At 25.1% G+C, this 20,575-nt stretch overlaps 4 protein-coding genes across 4 annotated transcripts; 2 read left to right on the top strand and 2 right to left on the bottom strand.

The window, feature by feature from the left end:
* Positions 1-7,797: 7,797 nt before the first annotated feature.
* On the top strand, positions 7,798-9,505 carry OCT59_001316 (uncharacterized protein; the record flags this gene model as incomplete). Its single annotated transcript, XM_066139477.1, has 6 exons — positions 7,798-7,957; positions 8,109-8,241; positions 8,740-8,987; positions 9,108-9,153; positions 9,225-9,403; positions 9,492-9,505. The coding sequence occupies 6 exons, from the start codon at positions 7,798-7,800 to the stop codon at positions 9,503-9,505; spliced, it is 780 nt and encodes a 259-aa protein (XP_065988876.1).
* Positions 9,506-14,534: 5,029 nt separating this feature from the next.
* On the bottom strand, positions 14,535-15,627 carry OCT59_001315 (uncharacterized protein; the record flags this gene model as incomplete). The annotated part of the gene is made up of 3 exons (XM_066139475.1): positions 14,535-14,607; positions 15,482-15,512; positions 15,600-15,627. 3 exons carry the CDS (start codon positions 15,625-15,627, stop codon positions 14,535-14,537), a joined length of 132 nt encoding a protein of 43 aa, XP_065988875.1.
* An 822-nt stretch (positions 15,628-16,449) lies between these two features.
* OCT59_001314 (uncharacterized protein) lies at positions 16,450-18,536 on the top strand (the record flags this gene model as incomplete). The annotated part of the gene is made up of 6 exons (XM_066139474.1): positions 16,450-16,835; positions 16,901-17,023; positions 17,098-17,795; positions 17,865-17,965; positions 18,184-18,205; positions 18,292-18,536. The coding sequence occupies 6 exons, from the start codon at positions 16,450-16,452 to the stop codon at positions 18,534-18,536; spliced, it is 1,575 nt and encodes a 524-aa protein (XP_065988874.1).
* Positions 18,537-19,649: 1,113 nt separating this feature from the next.
* On the bottom strand, positions 19,650-20,235 carry OCT59_001313 (uncharacterized protein; the record flags this gene model as incomplete). The annotated part of the gene is made up of 3 exons (XM_066139473.1): positions 19,650-19,905; positions 19,979-20,071; positions 20,147-20,235. The coding sequence occupies 3 exons, from the start codon at positions 20,233-20,235 to the stop codon at positions 19,650-19,652; spliced, it is 438 nt and encodes a 145-aa protein (XP_065988873.1).
* Positions 20,236-20,575: the final 340 nt, after the last annotated feature.

Below are 20,575 nucleotides of genomic sequence, written 5' to 3'. Positions count from 1 at the left end.
TCGTCTCCCATCACTCCTCTTCATCTTCCTATCACTTCTTTTCATTTCCATCGCTCCTTTTCGTCTCCCATCACTTCTATTCGTCTCCCATCACTTCTTTTCGTCTCCAATCACTCCTTATCATCTCCCATCACTCCCCTTTGTCTCTCATCACTTCTTTTCGTCTCCCATCACTCCTCTTAATCTTCCTATCACTTCTTTTCGTCTCCAATCACTCCTTATCGACTCCCATCACTCCTCTTCATCTTCGTATCACTTCTTTTCATTTCCCATCGCTCCTTTTCATCTCCCATCACTTCTTTTGGTCTCTCATCACTTCTTTTCGTCTCCAATCACTCCTTATCATCTCCCATCACTCCTCTTCGTCTCCCATCACTTCTTTTCGTCTCCCATCACTCCCTTTCATCTCTCATCATGTCCTATTTCTCCTTTTGTTTCCTATCACTTCTCATTATTTATTGTTATTGTTTTTTTTATTTGTATCACTTCATTAAAAATAAATATGGTGATTTTTTCTTTAAAATCGTAAATGTGTGACTTAAATTTTAATATTTGCAAATAAAATTTCATTAAATAAGATTATTTTGAATAAATATGTTTGCAAAAAAAATTTTTAAAAATATCTTCGCAATAAAATTTTAAGTTTAACCGATCAAAAAATAGCTAAGTTAAAAAAATCAGCGATCAGCCGATTAATAAATTTAAGAGACAGATCGTCATTCAACCGGAGAAAATGATCGACATTCTATAATTAATTTTACGGGCTTTGTAATTAATAAAAAAAAATTTTTTGGAATTTCTTGTTCTTTACTATAATTTTTTTTCCAATAAGTGAAAAAAAACAGTATACAATAACTTTCATGTCCAAAAAAAATATTTCATAAACTTGCACTATAGGTATACATATGTAGTTTTAGTAGAAACTGTACAAGTTTAACAAAGAATGTGAATATTAAAAAGATTCAAATAAAACTAAATAAAGATTTAAAAACTAAATAAAAAACCAAATATAGCTTAGTTACAGTGAAAAATGTTCAAAAATTTTTCATCCAATATTTGGGTTAATAGGAAATTTACCGTCGGAATCTTGCGTTCCTACATAGAAAAGTCAAAGACGCGAAACTCTAGCGATTTCAAACTTTGCAAGTGGCTTAGCTAGGATTGTCACTATTAATTACCGTCTTTAAAATTTGTGTATCATATCACATGATGATATGACAATCCGGTAAAAAAGGAGTATTAGCCATTTTTAGCGATAATTTGCGTAAATCGGCATTATTAAAATTCTCCGGTTGAGTGGCGATTTGTCCCTTAACTATATATTGTACATCATGTGATACTGTATATTTGAAAAAAAAACCAAGGCGATGATCGCTCAGGCGACCCCTATTTATTATTATGTTCATTATTTCTTGATAATCCGAATACAATATTTTCTAAGTAATTACCAGACTTCTGTAATAATAATTTAAATGTTTCAATTTGTAATGTAAAATAATTATCTATAAATAAAGATTTTAATTTAAATGGTTTAGTTAGATTAATAATTTGTTGAATAAAAGTAGAATTTAAATTTAAAAGATAACAATGAATAATAATATGAATAGATTCTAAAATATTTTGTTGTTCAAATGCTTCATTAAAATTAATTTTCAAACTCTTTAAATTAATTTTATGAAATATAATTATTTTTAAGGTATTTGAACAATTAAAAATATTTAAATTTTTTAAATAATTATGTGAATTAATCAGTTCGGATATACTTTCTTCAATAAATGATGATGATAAATTATTATAATCATAATGATCACAATATCCATTTAAATAAATATTTAAGTTTTTAATATTGTAAACGAATTTTGGTTTTTGTTGGATTAATTGAAGGGTAGAATTAAAACAACAATCACTACCTAAAAAAAAGTATGGAAAATTTCGAAATCAAAAAGTATATAAATTAACTTTATTTTCAATAAATAATTTGATTAATGATAAGAAATTAAATCCAAAAAATTACATACTTTATATGTATTTAAATGTTAAATAAAATTTGGATGATTAAGTAATGTATTTGAAGGAAATAATAATTTATAATAATTCCACAATAATTCCACGTTATTTCGATATAGATCAGCTGATCAAACATTAATTTGTAAATCAAACAAAATTTTTTCCACTACCACGTGATCTATATTTGGCCTGAATTAACCGACCAGAATTATATGATCTACCCAGCTTTCAAACCACCTTTTATTCTTGTTTTTTCTGCTCCGTTTTTTTCTTTAAACTTTAAAAAAGGAGGAAAGTTAATTAACGGATGAGCAAAAATGTAATGTTCTTATTATTAAAAGAAGCATTAATAATTTTATTTTTTAAAACAAAAAAATAATTTTCTTTGTGTAATAGATTATCCGTATTGCCATATTTGTTTTGGTGGAAATTCAAACTGATAAGTTATAATGAATTCAAAACCTCTTGTAGCTAACAATAATAATAAGCAATAGTATTGCCCCTAATACATATTAAATTATTTAAATTACAAAATAAGTAACTTAGTGTTTAAATAATTACAAATAACTGAAAATATTCAATATTGCTTGTTTCAATATATAATATTACTTACTTTTTCGTTCATTTATTATGTTTTTGTAAAGTAATACATGAGAAAGGGCTGACCGGCCAAGTAAAGATGAATAAAACTAAGGAACGGTAACCGTTGGTGAGTTGGTAAATTAGTTTGAATTGTGTAACATGAAACGCGTGATATGTCTGCGCCTGATTTATTCTGTATTTATTACACCACTAAAAGGCTCAATTTTTTTAGCGAATTTTTATTTGATTTTTTCTATTGATTTTTTTTTTAAAAAAAAAAAATAATAATTTTGATATTTTTATAATCATATATCTTTCCAAAAAAATTTCTGAATTTTTCAGAAACTATACACTTTTTAGAAATTAGAATAGTGTGGCTTGGTGGCTTGTAGATAAATGTTTTACGAACTATATAAAAATTGTGTAACAATTTATTTACAATAATAAAAAAAATTTTATTTTTATTTTTAAAATCCACGTGAACTAGACTACAGAAAGATAGACAAGAACAAAAGATAAAACAAAAGTCAAACGCTATCTAATACTAAGCTATAATCAAACCGCCCGAGGACGGCGCCACTCTGGTAAATAAAACGAAACAAGGGTGGGGGTCCCAATAACGACACCAATCCCTAAGGGAACCAAAGAACAGGTTGGTAGCCCAGGATAGGATTACTCCCCCTGGGTGTCGACTACCGAGGTAGTCTACCATTGGTTGATACCACGGTTGTGACCGAAGTCGGTGTGATACCATGATCTACGCACTTTCCCACCACTAGGGCTACGATCTACACCTTCTAGGCCTATGGTATAGGCCCACGCAGTATAATTCATAGAGCATCCGTTGGCTGGACGGATCGAACCTGCGTCCTCCATTCCTGTCTTAGACAATCATAGGAGGGGTACACCATGCCAGTGCACTAGGTCAGCCACGACCTTTACAATAATAAAAAAAATTTTTTTTGTTATTCTCAAATATTAATTTTTTTGTATTGTCACGGGATATTTTTTTTATTTTTATTTTTTTATTTTTTTTATTTTTATTTTTTTATTTTTATTATTTTTATTTTTATTTTATTCTATTTTTATTTTTGTTATTTTAGTTATTTTTGGTTATATTACCTGTAGTTGTTTATAGATTAGATAAAAAGCGGAAGCTTAGCGATATAAAGTGGCTGAATATAAGTGGCTGTATAGACAAATGTGCCCAGATAACTACCTGATTTATGAAAAATAAATAAATAAATAATAAATGTGCCACAATTGGCCGGGAGACGATATTGGCCGGGTGACAATTATGTCCAAAAGACAGAATTGTACCAAAATCCTAACATTATAAAAGGGACCATCGTTGATAGCAATAAATAGTTCAGTTTAGATATCGTATAGTTTTATTGTTATAAGATAGATATCAGGATATTACAGAGCGCCGGTTGAGGCAGTAATATCGTATTCTTTTTATTAATGAATAAACTTGTCGATTTGCTTCCGAATTATTGATACATATTTTATTACATTGTTTATTATCGTTTTATTATCATTTATTAACAATTATTAATTTTCGTTATACATCGTTGATTTACTATATACACTTATAACTAATTGTTATCATAAACATACTATCCGATTTACCCCTAATCCATTATATCATTTATTATCGCTTATAATCGTTCATTATCGACTATTCATATATACACCTTTACCTTATCGATTGTTATACATCGTTATATTACCTTACCACTAATAAACCGATCCTTATTTTTTTTTCTGTTACTACCTACCAAACGTCATAAATCGGTGGTAACAGTATTTACAATAAAATTGCTCTAAATTTACATCACGTGATGAACTAAAGTACCACTAAAAAATATTCAGTTAATAGGAATGCATTAATTTTAACCAAATAGTATTTATTTGTTTTATTTGTTATGATATGTAAAATTTTAATTTCTTGATGTGTGATCAGATAATAAAAATTTTTATTTTTAAAAACAAAACCCATGTGGCTGGGTAAATTAAAGTAAATTTTGATGCTTTACATATTGGGAAAAAATTGTGGAAAATGAATTTAAAACTTTTTGAATTTTTTATTTTTCATTATATAGGAACGAAATGTTGAGTTATCTTAATAAGTTATTCAAATTAGTATTTTTTTGTTATATATTATTTTTGGATCATATTCATAGTGTAAAAATTTAAAAAATTTTTTTTTAATAATAAATTACATTATTTTTTTATATATAAACGTGGTAGTATGCACCCTAAAATTTTTATTTAAAATTGCATTTAACGATTGTAACGTATAGTAAATATAGAAATTTCTTGTTAATTATTTTATTAAATAAATAAAAATATTCATTTTTTTTTATTAAAATGAAAATCTTTTTTAAAAAAAGGCAAAGATTTTTTTAATCACAACAGATAATAAGATTCTCATACATATCTCTGACAAAGTTACGTTGGTTATTTTTGTATTATTATTTAACTTTCAAATCAATGCTCTGTAAAACCTCTCTCTCTCTATACTATTAAATAATGAGTAAAAAGAAGGTAATTGATGAAATATTTCAAATTTAGCAACGTAATTCTGTTATTTTGGAATTAAAATTAACTTTAAAATGTTTTTGGCCGCAAAACGAGTTAGAATTAAGGCTAGACATCTAAATTTAGCATGAGTATACAAATCATATAGACAAAAGTATCAAGCTCGGAAAGCAGCCCAAAAGACTCTAAAAACATGACCATAATAATACTATCAATGAAATAACAAGTCAATTAATTCCCTATAACAACGAAATGTGTTAAATTTGTTTTATATTTGTGCTCTTGTGCAATAAATATCTAAAAAAGTCCCATTTTATCCGATTTATGTCTTATTACAAAAAAATAAAAATTAAACAAAATGGTGCTTTTTTAGACATTTATTACACATGAGCACGAATTTAAAATAAATTTAAAGCATTTCGTTTTTATAGGGATTACCCATGGCAGGGGAAGTTATTGCGTCAATCCTTTTTAATTGTATCATAGGCAATAAATAAAATAGTGACTATTATTACTTATAGTTGCAGTATTATTGTATTTATAAAATCGTATTATGAAAATATAATGGAATTAACATGTGAAAAATCTTCAATAGTAAATTTATATATGATACCATTTGATTTACATAGTTGACCACTTACCCCAATGATACACGTATTGGATAATGATTTGATGGTGATTACTTAACCACATAATATATTTTAATTTGCGATTTTTATTAATTATTAATCAGAAGCTCCCGTTATGTTAAATGTTTACTTGTCCCGGATGTTTACGAAGGAATAATTTTACCAAATAAAACTCCGATTGGCAAAGAATTCAGCTACGGAAATGAATTTGGAAATTCATTACACAATGGAGGATTGTCAACATGCATAATTATTTTTTTTCCATAAACGTTCGCTAATTACCGTAATGTTCTATAACAAATTTTCTAATCAGAATTTTCTTATTTAAAGAATTGTATTTCGGAAATATAAATACTCTTGTATTATTTTTATATTCAATTTTTATGAGTTACTTTCTTTAAATACAGCATTATGAACACAAAAATTAATTTATTTAATTTTTATAGTCCAAGATTAGATTCTAGTCCTGTACCTGTTTTGTTTATTCCTTTTAAAAATAATGAAAAAAAATGTAGTTATTGTGGAATTGAATATTCCAAGACACTTAAATTTGAACAAAAATATTGTAAAAATTGTTTATTTCGGTATATTAAACATATGGACAACGATGTATGTTTGAATAAGTATGTAAGTACAAGTAATAGGGATAATTTTTGTGCAACAAACATTGTGAACATTTCTCTGAGATTTTATACTTTACACATTTAATCCCAAATACTTCATCATCAAATAATTTCTCCTCATTACGTGGGGTAAGAGATTATTCAGCAGAAAAATCTGAATATAAGGAATTTCAATTAACTGAATGTGGTCAAAAACATCATTATAAAATTTATTCTGAATGGGTAGAATCAATTTTAACTAAAAAGTCCATTCAAATTTTATATTTATCATGGTGGGATAACTTTGATAAGTGTGTAGTCTGTTTAAAGAACTAAAATATATTCACCAAGAGTCAGTCAGTACCTTATTACCAAAAATGGTGCCAGAAATGGTGTTCAAATTGCTTTATAATTTATACTGGATGTAGATTTTGTTTAATCACAAATATTATTTTTGGGATTACAAGTCAATCTCAATGTAAAAATTGTGAAAGAATATCATTTATTAATATTTATATTACAAATATTAGTAGTGAAAACTGTATCGTAGATGATTTTATTCTTACTTTTACAAAAAATAATACAGATTCAGATTCATTAAAGTTTATTAGAAATTTATACACTGCCCTACAATAAATTACCGGATTTGACAAAATTAGCATAGCAATTTTCACGTTGCATATAAGTTTACGAATTTTTAATAAAATTCAGCCAGAATTTTTTTATTTGAAAGCTGATCATAGATAGTTTTTATGTATCAAAATAAATAAATATGATTAATTATAAATATAAAAAAGTTTTCTCATTGCAAAATAATATAAAAAATTATGAAATTCTCACTTTTTTTCAGCAATGGGTCAACTTTTTAAAATTTTAGAAAATTTTCTTTATTTTTTAATACATGAAAGCTACAATTGATTGGCTTTCAAATAAAAAAATTTTGACTGAATTTTGTAGAGAATTCGTTAAGTTTCATATAGACTAAAATTTGTCAGTTATTGTTAATTATACTATGTAATTACAAATTTTTATAAGATTTACTAGTAAAATTGTTGATTTTCGGGCTATATGAAACTTTATGAATTCTCAATAAAATTCAGTCAAATTTTTTTTATTTGAAAGCCAATCAATTGTAGCTTTCATGTATTAAAAAATAAAGAAAATTTTCTAAAATTTTAAAAAGTTGACCCATTGCTGAAAAAAAGTGAGAATTTCATAATTTTTTATATTATTTTGCAATGAGAAAACTTTTTTATATTTATAATTAATCATATTTATTTATTTTGATACATAAAAACTATCTACGATAAACTTTCAAATAAAAAAATTCTGGCTGAATTTTATTAAAAATTCGTAAACTTATATGCAACGTGAAAATTGCTATGTAAATTTTGTCAAATCCGGTAATTTATTGTAGGGGAGTGTATAGTAATATGGTAAAATATTTAATAGAATGGATTCCATATACTCAATTTAAAGATTTAAGAAAAATAGGAGAAGGAGGATTTAGTATTATTTATAAAGCAACTTGGTCGGATGGTATAAGGAATACTGACGTTGCTTTAAAAAAATTATTTAATTCACAGAAAATTGGTAAATATTTTCTCAATGAGGTAATGACATTTAATGTTAATATATTTTAATGTGCTTTATTCGATATTTATTAATATATTTATACTTTTGATAAAATCACTTTCTCAATGTAATAAATCTGAAATAATTAATTTTCATGGTATTAAACAAGATCTTGCAACAAAAGAATATATATTGATAATGGAATATGCAAATGGCGGAAATTTACATAATTATTTGCAAAATAATTTTGTAAATATTACGTGGAAAAAAAAATCATATATTTTAGAGGAAATAATATCCGGGTATTTATATTTTTAAATGCACTAACTTATTATCTGTATTTATATTTATTAATTACTAAAATGTTTATATTTTAGACTTCATAATATCCATTTGAATAATTTTATACATCGGGATTTTCATAGCGGGAATATATTGTTATCAGATCAATCTTGGCTACCTGGAGACTTTGGATTATCACAACCTGCAAATAGTACCTCACCAAATAATGAAATATACGGAGTAATACCTTATATTGCACCAGAAATATTTAAAGGTGCTGCATTTTCTCAAAAATCTGATATGTATAGTTTTGGTATGATAATGTGGGAACTTACAACAGGTTGTAAACCTTTTGCTAATGTCGAACATAATGTTAGTCTAATTTATGAAATTATTGATGGAAAACGTCCTGAAATTACAAATGATACCCCTGAATGGTTTGCTAATTTAATGAAAAAATGTTGGGATTCTAATCCTTCAAAAAGACCAACTATTGATAAAATAAAATTGTTTATCAGATTTAAAGTTGAATTTGAGGAAGCAATTAGAAATCAAAAATGGAGTTTTGAAAATACAATTGAATTTGAACGATCACTTGAAGAAGCTGAAAAAAAAAAATTAGAATTAATACAATTAAAGAAACTTGGACCCGAATTTAGTGAAAAACCTCATCAAAGAGCAATTTATACAAGTAGAGCATTAAGTTCATTGATTTCTAAATCTTCTATAAATTTTTCTTCAACTAACTCAGTTAGTATTATGCAAGGTATATTATATTAAAGATAAAATAAATTATTGATATATTAATTAAAAACTTGCAGTCAGATAATGATGATTTATTTTATTCCATTAATTTTATATTAACTTAAATACTTCTAATTTTTAGAGTATATTACAAAAGAATATGAACTTGATATAAATAAAATTCAAAGGTAACTGTTACAATTAATAAAATTTAACAATATAATAGAAAATTAATATTTTTTCATTATGCATTCTTTAGTTCAACCACTCAAAATATAAATTCCTCCGTTCAAATCTCTAATTCTCGGCATCAAAATTTTAATGGACCTAGTGGAAGTGGACCATTAAATAATTTGATTTCAACTGAAACCGTAAATTCTTCAAGAAAGCGAAATATTGAAGAATTAGAGATTGAAACACAAAAAAGTAAAAAAAATAGTAAGTAAACTTTATGACAAATTATATTTGTATTATTGTAATACGATGTTATCACGTTAATTTATATTAATGTTTTTCTTTTTAATAGGAGAAAGATATTAAAAGCTTATAATTTAGATAAAGAACTTTGTCAATGAAGTATAATTGAATATGATAAGTTTGAATGTATATTTATATTCTATATATTATTTTAAATTTTAAACAAAGTATAAAATTAAACATTTACATGTTAACAAGAGTTCGGGAGTTAGGACTATAAAATGTAAAATATATGAAATGTGATTGTTCATTTCTGATAAATGTTGCACAAACTAATGACCAATAAAATTCGCCATGTCATGTTACCAAAATTTTTTTGGTTCTTGATGTTTTCAAATATTAGATCAAGAAACCTCAAAATAATAAAATTTTAATATACCTAAAATATTTGTGTGTAACCATGCAAAAATTGTAGTTTATAAATAGACTATTCGTTAATAATACAGTAAATGCAGAATCACACACTCTTTTAAGGTTTTTAGTCAACTTTGTATAACAAAAGCATTTTCTTAAATGTTTTAACACGATCTTTATAATTTAAAACATTTCCAGAAAAATGATCACGTGTCTGGAATAAAAACTAGGAAAATGATCATTTATCGGGGTCTTTTCCAGAATTTTTTTTTATAGGTTACAACTTCTATGCCTTTTATGAGCTATGAATAAGTTTTTAACAGAGTTCTTGTTTCTTAAAATTCTTTCTTAAAATACGTTATTTTTGTGCAATTTGATTCAATATATAAAAATTATGGTTTTACAATATTAAAGAATAAAATTACTTTTATAAAACAAATTAAAACAGCATACAGTAACTCCCGTGCTATGATAAAATTTAAAAAGGAAATTTTTTGTTTCCAAAAAAAAAAAATTGTCTAAAAAAAAATCAAAAAAAAGAAATAAAAAATAAAAAAATAAATTTTGATTTTTTCTAATTTTTTTTATCATCACTGTCTTTAATCGGAACTTAAACAAGTAAATTCTTTAACTATTAACGATAAAAAAAAATTCTTAATTTTCTGAACCAGTAAAAACTACTAATACATTTCAGGAATCATTTTTGCAAATTAATTATCCCTAAATGGTTTTCGAGCTAATTTACTCAGAATTTTTTAATGTTCCGAAGTATATTATCGTAGAGTAAAAAACACATAATAACTTTTTCCTATTTGTACTTTTTAAAAATATTGTATTAACACCCAATCTGTTTAAATATAGATTAGGATTTCTACTCCATTTTGATTTGCATTTTAGATTATGTCACTATATCACCCCACCTAGGATCATAAATAAAAAAAAAATTTTTTTTTGTATCAAGAATCGAAATTTTTTATCTTATCATTTCCACCTTGATTTAATGATATGTAAAAAAATGCTAAGCATACAGTAACCAACCTGCTTTTTACTTGTAAGTTATATGAGTTTGACCCGTTTTAAGAATTATTTCCCTTTTTTCTATTTTTTTTTTAATAACATCTTTTTTTTCGTATGATATTATATAATTTGAATAAATAATAACATGAAAAAAATTTCTTATTTCGTGAATGTAAATTTGTATTGAAAATAATTATGTAAGAAATAATTTGTCATCTGGAAATGTTTCATTGGGTTGATTTTAAAAAAAAATTGGTGAAAATAGTGTGATGGATTTCTCTTGTGGTTATCATTTCTTTGTGATCATTGTGAAACCACTTCTTTTTTCATGAGAAAAAAATTCAGATTACTTTTTTTTTTTAAAAAAAAAAGAATTTTTAAAGGATATATAAAAAAAGTATTTGCCTACTTTTTACCATTCAATTATTCACTTTGCTAACAAAATTCCCACTATCTTTTAATGAAGTCTTTATATAATTAGTGTTCCTAAAGGGTCAGGTCAAACCCGGGTTATTGATCCAACTCGTATTTAGGGTCGGGTTGGGGTTGTACAATTTGAAGACCTGTAACCGCGTCCACTATGAATATCAAGTTGTTACTAAAGAACCTTGAATGATTTATGTTTTCTAGGAAATAATTGAAAGTAAGTTTTTTATTAAAGTTGTCAATTTTTTTTTAAAAGAAGCTTGAATTGCTAATATTTAGTACTTCAATTTTCAGACATACAATTGGTTTACAGGAGATCAAAAAAATCATCTCTTGAAACTTATACTGGATTGTGACTAAGTTCAAATTGCAGATGATAATGGACACTCCAAGAATTGAATGAGAATGTATGGCCACGGAATTAGAATATAATACTGAATACACAATAGAATAATCTTAAAAAAAATTTAAGGCCGAAATTCTTAAGAGTTGAAAGGTGTTAATTTATTATTTATTTATTTTTTATATATTAATTTTAACGTTATTATCATTTAATAGAGTAATGGTTATGCACAAGAGTAGGACTCTGAGAAAATTAGGAAAGAAACAAATTGCAGGGTGAATATTATATAATGTAATAAGTGTATAAAATGCTTGTCCAGAACTTGTTTCTGGCTTCTTTTACCTAAAAAAAAAAGTAAATGAATGTTCATTATATTAAATAAAAATAAAAGAAAAATTTTCGAAGGTTTTACCTTCAATATAGAAGCCCAGAAATCATTTTTGGCTTTCTTCTCCTAAAAAAAAGATGAAACATTAGTTAATGTTTTGCTAAATAAAAAAAAAACAAAATAGAATTTTGAAACTTACATTTGAAATTCTATCATCCAGAAGGTGTTTAGGAATACCGTATCCTACAAAATACAAATAAAATGTTAGAATTTGTTAAATAAATATTTAAAAAAAAATTTTGAAGGTTTTAAGTCCATAATTTATTTTTGGCTTCCTTTACCTAAAAAAAAAAATACAAATGTTAGTGAATGTTCATTTAAATAAAAGAAAAAAAATTTAAAGGTTAAATTTACCTTTGATATGGACTTCAGCTTCCTTTAGACCGTTCCAAATTAATAATTAGTTTAATGTCCTTTCTGGCCAAAAATTTTGAGGGGGGGAAGGAATAATTTAAACAAACATGAAAATTAAACATATTAAAAATTTTGGAAATTTTTGGTAAAATCAGAAATTCTCGGTACTATTAAATTTTAGGGGTGTTTTAAGCATATTTAAACATATCAAACATATATGTTTAAATCACCCTTGAATTTTTCAAAAATAGAAGGGGGGAGGATGTTAAACTAAAGATTAAATTGGAATGGCCTTATTTAAAAAAAAGGAAATATGAACATTAGTTTAACATTTGTCAATAAAGTAAAAAAAAATATTTTTTTTCAAAGGTTTTACCTTTGATATAGAGCTCAAAACTCAGTTTTGGCTTCCTTTATCTAAAAAAAATAAGACAAAATATTAGTTAACATTCGTCAATATAAATTAATTTTAAAAAAAAATTAATTTTTTTTCAAAGGTTTTACCTTTAATATGAAAGTCCAGAACTCAGTTTCAGCTCCTTTACCTAAATAAAAAGAGAATGTTTAGTAACATTTATTAAAGTAAAGATACAATTTGAAGGGGTATACCTTTGAAATAGAAGTCCAATGGCATCTTGGATCTATAAAAATAAAAATGAATGTCAATAAACGTTCGCTAAAATAAAACAAAAAAAAAATCAAAATGTTAGTAAATGTTTTATTGACACTATATACAGATCACACAATATAGTTAACGATATCAGGTGATCTTCATTTTAATAGTGATAGTCCTTGTAATTGGTTGTTATGCTAATCGTGCTATCCTGGAAAGGAAGGAAAATTTTACTAATTTGGTTAGCTCTTATGCGCTAAGTATAGGGTACGTTTTTATATTATTGATATTGATATTGATATTGATATTGATATTGTATTGAATTGATATTGAATTGATATTGATATTGATATTGAGTTGATATTGAGTTCAATATTACGAACAATGGTCGTTTATATAAAAAAAAAAATTAATCATGATCTGCAGCATGATCCGAATTGGTTGATCAAAAATCAAGAGCTAACCATATATTGACATCAAGGAATTATGAATTGTCAATTTGGCTGGCCAAAAATCTGGGAGCTAACTACATATTAACATCAAGGAAATATTTATTATTCGTACAGTATACATTGTTCAGGAGGCAAATTTTTGGGATTAATTATAATAGGAATTGAAGGAAATTAAATATATAAAGCGAATAACATTCTTAAATGAACCTGATCAAATATAAAAAAAAAATGTCTGAATTTTATTAAAATATACATATATCCAAATTATATAAAAAATATATATATCCAAAAATATATATATATCTGAATTTTAATATATATACCCGAATTTATTAAAAAAAAATATATACCCAAATTTATTTAATTTATTCATTAAAAAGCATTATACGAGTTTATTTATTAAAAAAAGCATTATACAAATTTAGTAATTATTAAAAAACATTATACAAATTTAATTATTAAAATATATATTACATGAATTGATTTATTAAGAAAAATTATATATCCGAATTTATTAAATTTATTTATTAAAAAAATATTTATTAGTAAAAAATTATAATTTACAAACTTAATTATTAAAAACATTATATGAATTTAATTATTAAAGAAAAATTATATGAATTTTCTTATTAAAATATATATTACATGAATTGATTTATAAAAAAAATTATATATTACATGAATTGATTTATTAAAAACATAATATGTGGACATAGAATCGTCCAAATTTGATTTGAAATATCCTACAATATTAAGTTTTAATCATGTGAAATAAATTTTATTGAATTATTTTATTTTGTTAGAAAGTAGAAATGAAAAAAAATTTTTAAAAAAAATTGTTTTTTATAAATTCTTCTTTTAAGGCCAATTACAAGATTATTAAATTAAAACGTAAAAAACAAATTAAAATATTTTAGATGAAAAAAAAATAAAATAAATTATTTATTTATTTCAAATTATATCTTATCAATACTTTTGTTTCTGCAAATAAGTGTTAAAATTTATGGTATATATCATACTCTTAGAAGGGGCCGGTCACCGGCCCTAGGGTATGACTCTAGTTCAAATAAAAGAAATAAAAAAAACTGATGTAAAAGAATTTTGAAGTTTACCTTTGAAATTCTTTTCAGAAGGGTTTGGAAGACTTAACCTCCAAAGTAATAGTTTTTTCCATGAAAACAGAGGACAAGATGAAGAGTTCTACAGGAAGCCATCAACCTACAAAAAAAAGAAAAATGAAATGTTAGCAATGTTTTGTCAAAAATAATAAAAAAAGTAAAAGAATGTTGAAGTTTACCTTGTTATCTTCAAAATTATTCCATCCAGAAGTTGACTGAAAAAACCTAAAATTACAAAAGAAAAGACAAATGAAATATTAGTAAATATTTCGTTAACAAAAAAATAAAATAAAATATAATTTCGAAGGTAAATACCATCAAAATCCTAAAAAAATCTTCTACCCTCCATTCTTCCATTCCTTACATATATTTTAAGTCCAGTTCATCTAAAAAAGCCTGGAAACCTATAAAAAAATAAGAACGTTAAAAACGTTCTTTTATAAAAATAAAAAAATAATAAAGTTTCACAACAAGACATTGCAAAACTTACTACCTATTCATTTTGGAAATCTTGAAGTACCGGATCCTACAAAAAAGAATAAAAAGAATGTTAAAAATGTTCTTTAAAAAAAAAATAAAAAAATATCAAAGTTTCGCAACAAAATAGTTGCGAAACTTACCATTTTGAAGCTTCAGTATTAAAATCTACAAAATAAAATAAAAGAATATTAGCAAACTGTTCTTAACAAAAAAACCAAAAAAAAAAATTTTTTTTTTGCTTACTTTGCATCCATTTTACCTTGAATAGTCCAGAGATCCATTTCTAAAAAAAATTAGAGAATGTTAGTAAAACATTCTTAACAAAAAAAATCAAAATAAAAACTAAAATTCTGCACTCCCAGCATACCTCGTGTCTATTTCATCTTTGAATGGTCCAGGGAGCCTTTTCTAAATAAAAAAAAAAAATCAAAAAAAAAAAATGTTAGCAAAACGTTCTTAACAAAAAATCAAAAAAAACACATCCTTCAGTTTACCTTGTGTCCATTTCACTCAGGAAGCTATTCTCTATAAAACAAATCAAAAAAAGAATGTTAGTAAATGTTTTAACAAAAAATAAAAAAAAAAATTTTTTTTTATCTTTCGGGTTATTACCTTGTTTCCATTTCATCTGGGAAGCCATTTTCTATAAAAAAAGAAGAACATTAGTAAAACGTTCTTAAATTTTGGCTTACTTTGAAAAAAAAATAAAAAAAAATTTAGTTTCGCAAATGTTGCAAAACTTACCATTTTAAAGTTTTGGGAATCTTTAGAGTACCAAAACCTACAAAAAAGAAGAATAAAGAACATTAGAAATGTTCTTTTATAAAAATAAAAAAATATAAAGTTTCACAATGTTATGTCATTAAAAAATTTGGAATCTGCATTTTGCAGTATTACACAGATTTTTACTAAAAATTGTAAAAAAAAATGTGGTAATCTGCAAAAATTGCAGATTGCCGCAGTTCTACGCTGTAACCTTTGGAATTAGGATAATTACGATCAGATGAATAAAGGACCGAATGGAATATGGATAAACAATTAGCTGAAGGATAAATATTTAACTGATGGAAGAATATTTAACTGAAATAATGTAAGAACATAATGCTTTAGTTACACAATATTTATTTATAATTATTTATTTATAGTTTAGTTATTTATAGTTATTTATATTTAGATTAGTTATATTTAGTCTAGTTATTATTACTTAGTTATAAATAATTTATCATTGTGTCAATGAAACCATTGTATCAATGAAATGAGAATTCATTGTGTGAATGGGAAATAGTTGTTTCTCAAAGATGGGTGTAATTAGATGGAACTAGATGGAAGGATTACATCATATGAATCATAATAAGTCATAGTTTTAGAATCTTATAGAAAATTGTAGAATATTATAGTTTAGTGAAACATTAAAATATATAAAAAGGTTGTTGCTTATCATCTTGAGATATATTATCTCAAAATGTATTATTTCAAAATATACCAACCCAAGATACTAACTACATTACCTCAAGATATATCATACATTTATGAAGAACCTATAGAAGGTCTAAAACGATATAGTACTTATGCACTTTCAGAAGGTACTTTGATGATTTGGATAGCCTTTGAAAATGAAGAAGATCCATCATGCATGTTACCTTATTTTTATCTACAATTAATAGAAAGAACAGGACGAATCACATATATTGATCTTAATTACACTTTTCCTCCAGAAGCAGTTTGCCCCATTAATATAACTTATATACCTTTAGGTTATAATTACATAATGATAATTTATGTTAAAACAAACAATGGTGTTAAGGGAAAGTATGGCTTGATAATTAATTATAATAGTGAGATTATAAAGTAAGTTTAGATGTTGTTGTATCCTTATTTATAAAGGTCAATAATAATTTATTTTATTTTTTTAGTGAAATCTACTTAGGAAATGTTAATGACTATATTAAAGATAGTGGAACATCAGAAAAAGGTTTTATTTGTATTGAAGAACATGATAAAAGAGGAATAGCAGCATGGCATTGGCTTAGTACCCCGTAAGTATTTTACAAGTAAATACTTTTTAAATATTTCATTGTTCAGTTGAATAACTTTTTCATCTTTATTTTAGAGATATTACAACAGGAAAAGTGGTGGAACTTGGAAGTGGCGAGTTTAGTGTACCAAACCTATTATCATATACTTCTGTAAATAGTTTTAATTTTAGTTTAGTTGATGGAGGGATTGGATATGCATATATTCTAAGATATGATGAAATGGGATCATCAGCAACAAATGATCCAAATATTCAATACTGGAAAATTTATGTTTCATTTTTAAGAGAGGAAACATATTCATCTACAACACCTTCTCTTATCTACCAAACTACTACAAAATTAAATAGTATAGCATTTAAATCATGTTTTTACAACAATAATGCAGGATATATATGTATTGTATCATTAAACAATACAATTACAAATAAGAATCAATCAAGAACTGAAGTGAATTATTATCAGTTAGAACTTTTAACAACTGGATCCTTTGTACAATTTGGTATGGTCCCTAAAGAAATAAGTAATACAGGCAATTTTGATTTGTACAGTTTAATTTATGGAGGATTTCTTGTGAGAAAATATTATACAAATACAATGGCAATGAACTTTTATATTTTAGATAATAATGGAAATTATAAATCAGGGGGATCTTTTGGCCCAGAGTTTGTTAATATTAATTTATTCAGAAAAAATAGTACTTTATTGGGAGTGAAGGAAACTGGTAATAAATTAGAATTTTTATTGAAACCTTTACTAAGATTAAATAATCAAGGTAAGTTTTTAATTTATTTTTTACTTTTTAATTTTATTTTTTTTTATAAAAAAATTTTTTGATTTATAGGAGCTGAATATGATAATCCTGTAATTGAATCAACAAAGCCAGTTGTTAATGAAGTTATTGATTCTTCAATCAATTTCATTACAATTAAATATGCCATTCAAGTGAGATTATCAACTGCAAATATTTCAATTTTTCAACTAAATGGTGACGTATACAAATCAAATCTATTGTGACAAACAATCTCAGGAGATTCCAAACTATGTACTATTGGAAGCAATAACTACACTGTGCATATTCCAATTTTCAGTAGTACATTTAATCAGCCAAATTCTTCTTATCTTTTCAAGAGAGAAATGAACCTTTATTAGGAACTAATTAGAAAACTTGGATGTTTTCAACAAGTAAATATACATATTTCTTTTAATTTTTAATTTTTTAATTTTTTACTGGTCAAATAGAAAAATTTATATTTCTTTATTATATTTAGAACCATTTAAGTCAGGAAAACATTCAGAGTCAATTACAGGGTTACTTCAATTGAATGAAGAAGGGAGTTCAAAATTTCTTCAAACAAATCAGTCAAAGTTTTTCAATAATATAATTCAAGCATTTTCCAAAATAATTCCAGTAGATAAACAGGGGATAACAACAAATAGTAAATGGCAAATGACCCTACTTTCCCCAAAAAGTGTTGTTATCCTTTGCTATAAATTAAGCCAAAAATGCTATTGAACCAAGTTCCAAAACAATATTTGATAACTTGAGCACTTTGGTTGAAAAAAAAGGGTTTACTGCACTTTCAAATAATGATTTCTGTATTGTTATTCTAATGAATAAATAAATATATATATATAAATCAATTTGATAAGAATATAACAAATATATCAATAGAATATAATTTTTGAACTTTATTAATAATTATATTTTAATTAAAATGAGTTCAAAAAAACTCATCGCTATTAATTTTCCTATACAATTTGAAACACTTCACATTCTTCTATATCAAAGTTGTCTTTAGTAATTCTTATCGGTTTTTCATAATATTTTTTTTTACTGCCACAAAATGTTAACTTTTTTCTATTATTGCAAGTCCATATAATAAGATCATTTTCACCAAATGATGGACCGAAATAAGGAGCATAATTCCCATTCGTTATACGACTTAAAATATAATTATCGATTTATCATTGCTAACGAAAATATATAGTAGTGCCTAACCAACCATCTGATTTGGGTTATATCTTCCAAGAATTTCGTTACTGTCTTTCACTTTAACAAATGTTACTGTGCAGGTTTATTATCGCAAATTTGATGAAATTTATTTTGTGAATGTCCGTCACGAGATGCGCGAAATAATAATTTAAATTTATACGAAGAAGCCAACTTATCCGTGATTTCTAATCTATCGATCAATTCAATATGTTGATAAGTTATAATTTTTGAATCAATAGTTCTCTTATTTTCCTTAATTGTACCATATTCCGATTTATCAACTGGTTTGTTATTAGGATCTGAAAGACTTAAAAAAGCTCTTATGAAAAATATTTCCCAAAGATTTATATAAAGAATTATTAAGGTTATAATACATTTTCTAAAAATTCTTTAGAAGTTAAATTGTAAAATTAATAAATGGAATACATCCTTGTAAGGTATTCTTTAAACTTTTGAAATCATCTTTTGAAAGTTTATAGGGTCAGAGGGAAGGTCGGAATTTTGAGCAAGACCCCATCCCATTTAAGAACATATTCCCAAATTTGAATTTCACTCATTTGGCGATTATCACTTTGAATAGTTGTAACTAAAAGTTTTTCTGGGATTGAAGAAAAATTTAAAGAATTAAATATCTTATCTGACTCCTTTAGAAATTAAATCGGTACAATAATTTTGAAGTTCCAAGAAGGAATCATTCTCAAAGATTGTTTGATATATCAAATTAAAATTTTGTTCCATCCAATTTGTTTTACTTTCGATCAAATAGAATTGTAGATATATGATTAATTCTTGAAGATTAAGTACGCTAGCAGCAACTAAAACTTTAATTAGGTCTAAAGTATCATATTCACTCAAAGAAAGTTTTCCACCGTATATATATTTGCAAATACTAAAGAAATCTTCTTAAATTAAATATTATTAAAATAAAATTTATTTAACCGTCTTTAAAAAAATTATAATACCTTAAAATTATTTGAAAAATTTCTGGTAAAATGTTTGATAATTTAATACGAGACAAAGTTCCATCACTTTTCTTTTTATTCGTTGATAGAATTCTTCGTAAGTAAGGGGAACGATAATATAAAATAACTGTGAGCACGGAAGACTTTTACGTAAGGGTCATTACCAACTTCAATAATAATATCACATAATATTCTTCATCATTTAAAATTTCAAGTAAATTTTGAGATAATTTTGGTAAAAGTTTATTGTCATCCATTTTTTATAAATTTTAACGTTAGCGAAAAGAAAAGTAATAATCCAAATGCGTAAATGTTTGACCTTATACTATAATTGCCATTGCACTCTGTGAAAGTGTGCAACATAACATTATATACCAAATTATGGACTAAAATAAATATGGTTAAAATCTCGTGTAATTCGTGTGTAACAAAGAATATACATTTATCTCGTTGAGTCGTTTTTGCGCATAAATAAAGTGGAATGAAGGCTAGAATGAGAAATTTCTTGCCCACTTAGCAGAGCTTGATAAAATCTCGAATAGCATTTATCGTATAACGTATTGTTACGCCAATAATTTTTTTAATTTCCTTCATAAT

The sequence above is a fragment of the Rhizophagus irregularis genome, chromosome 1 (genome assembly GCF_026210795.1).
Source record: "Rhizophagus irregularis chromosome 1, complete sequence".
Lineage (NCBI taxonomy): Eukaryota > Fungi > Glomeromycota > Glomeromycetes > Glomerales > Glomeraceae > Rhizophagus > Rhizophagus irregularis.
The sequence above is the reverse complement of the archived record's forward strand: the minus strand, read 5'-3'. Positions and strand labels throughout refer to the sequence as shown.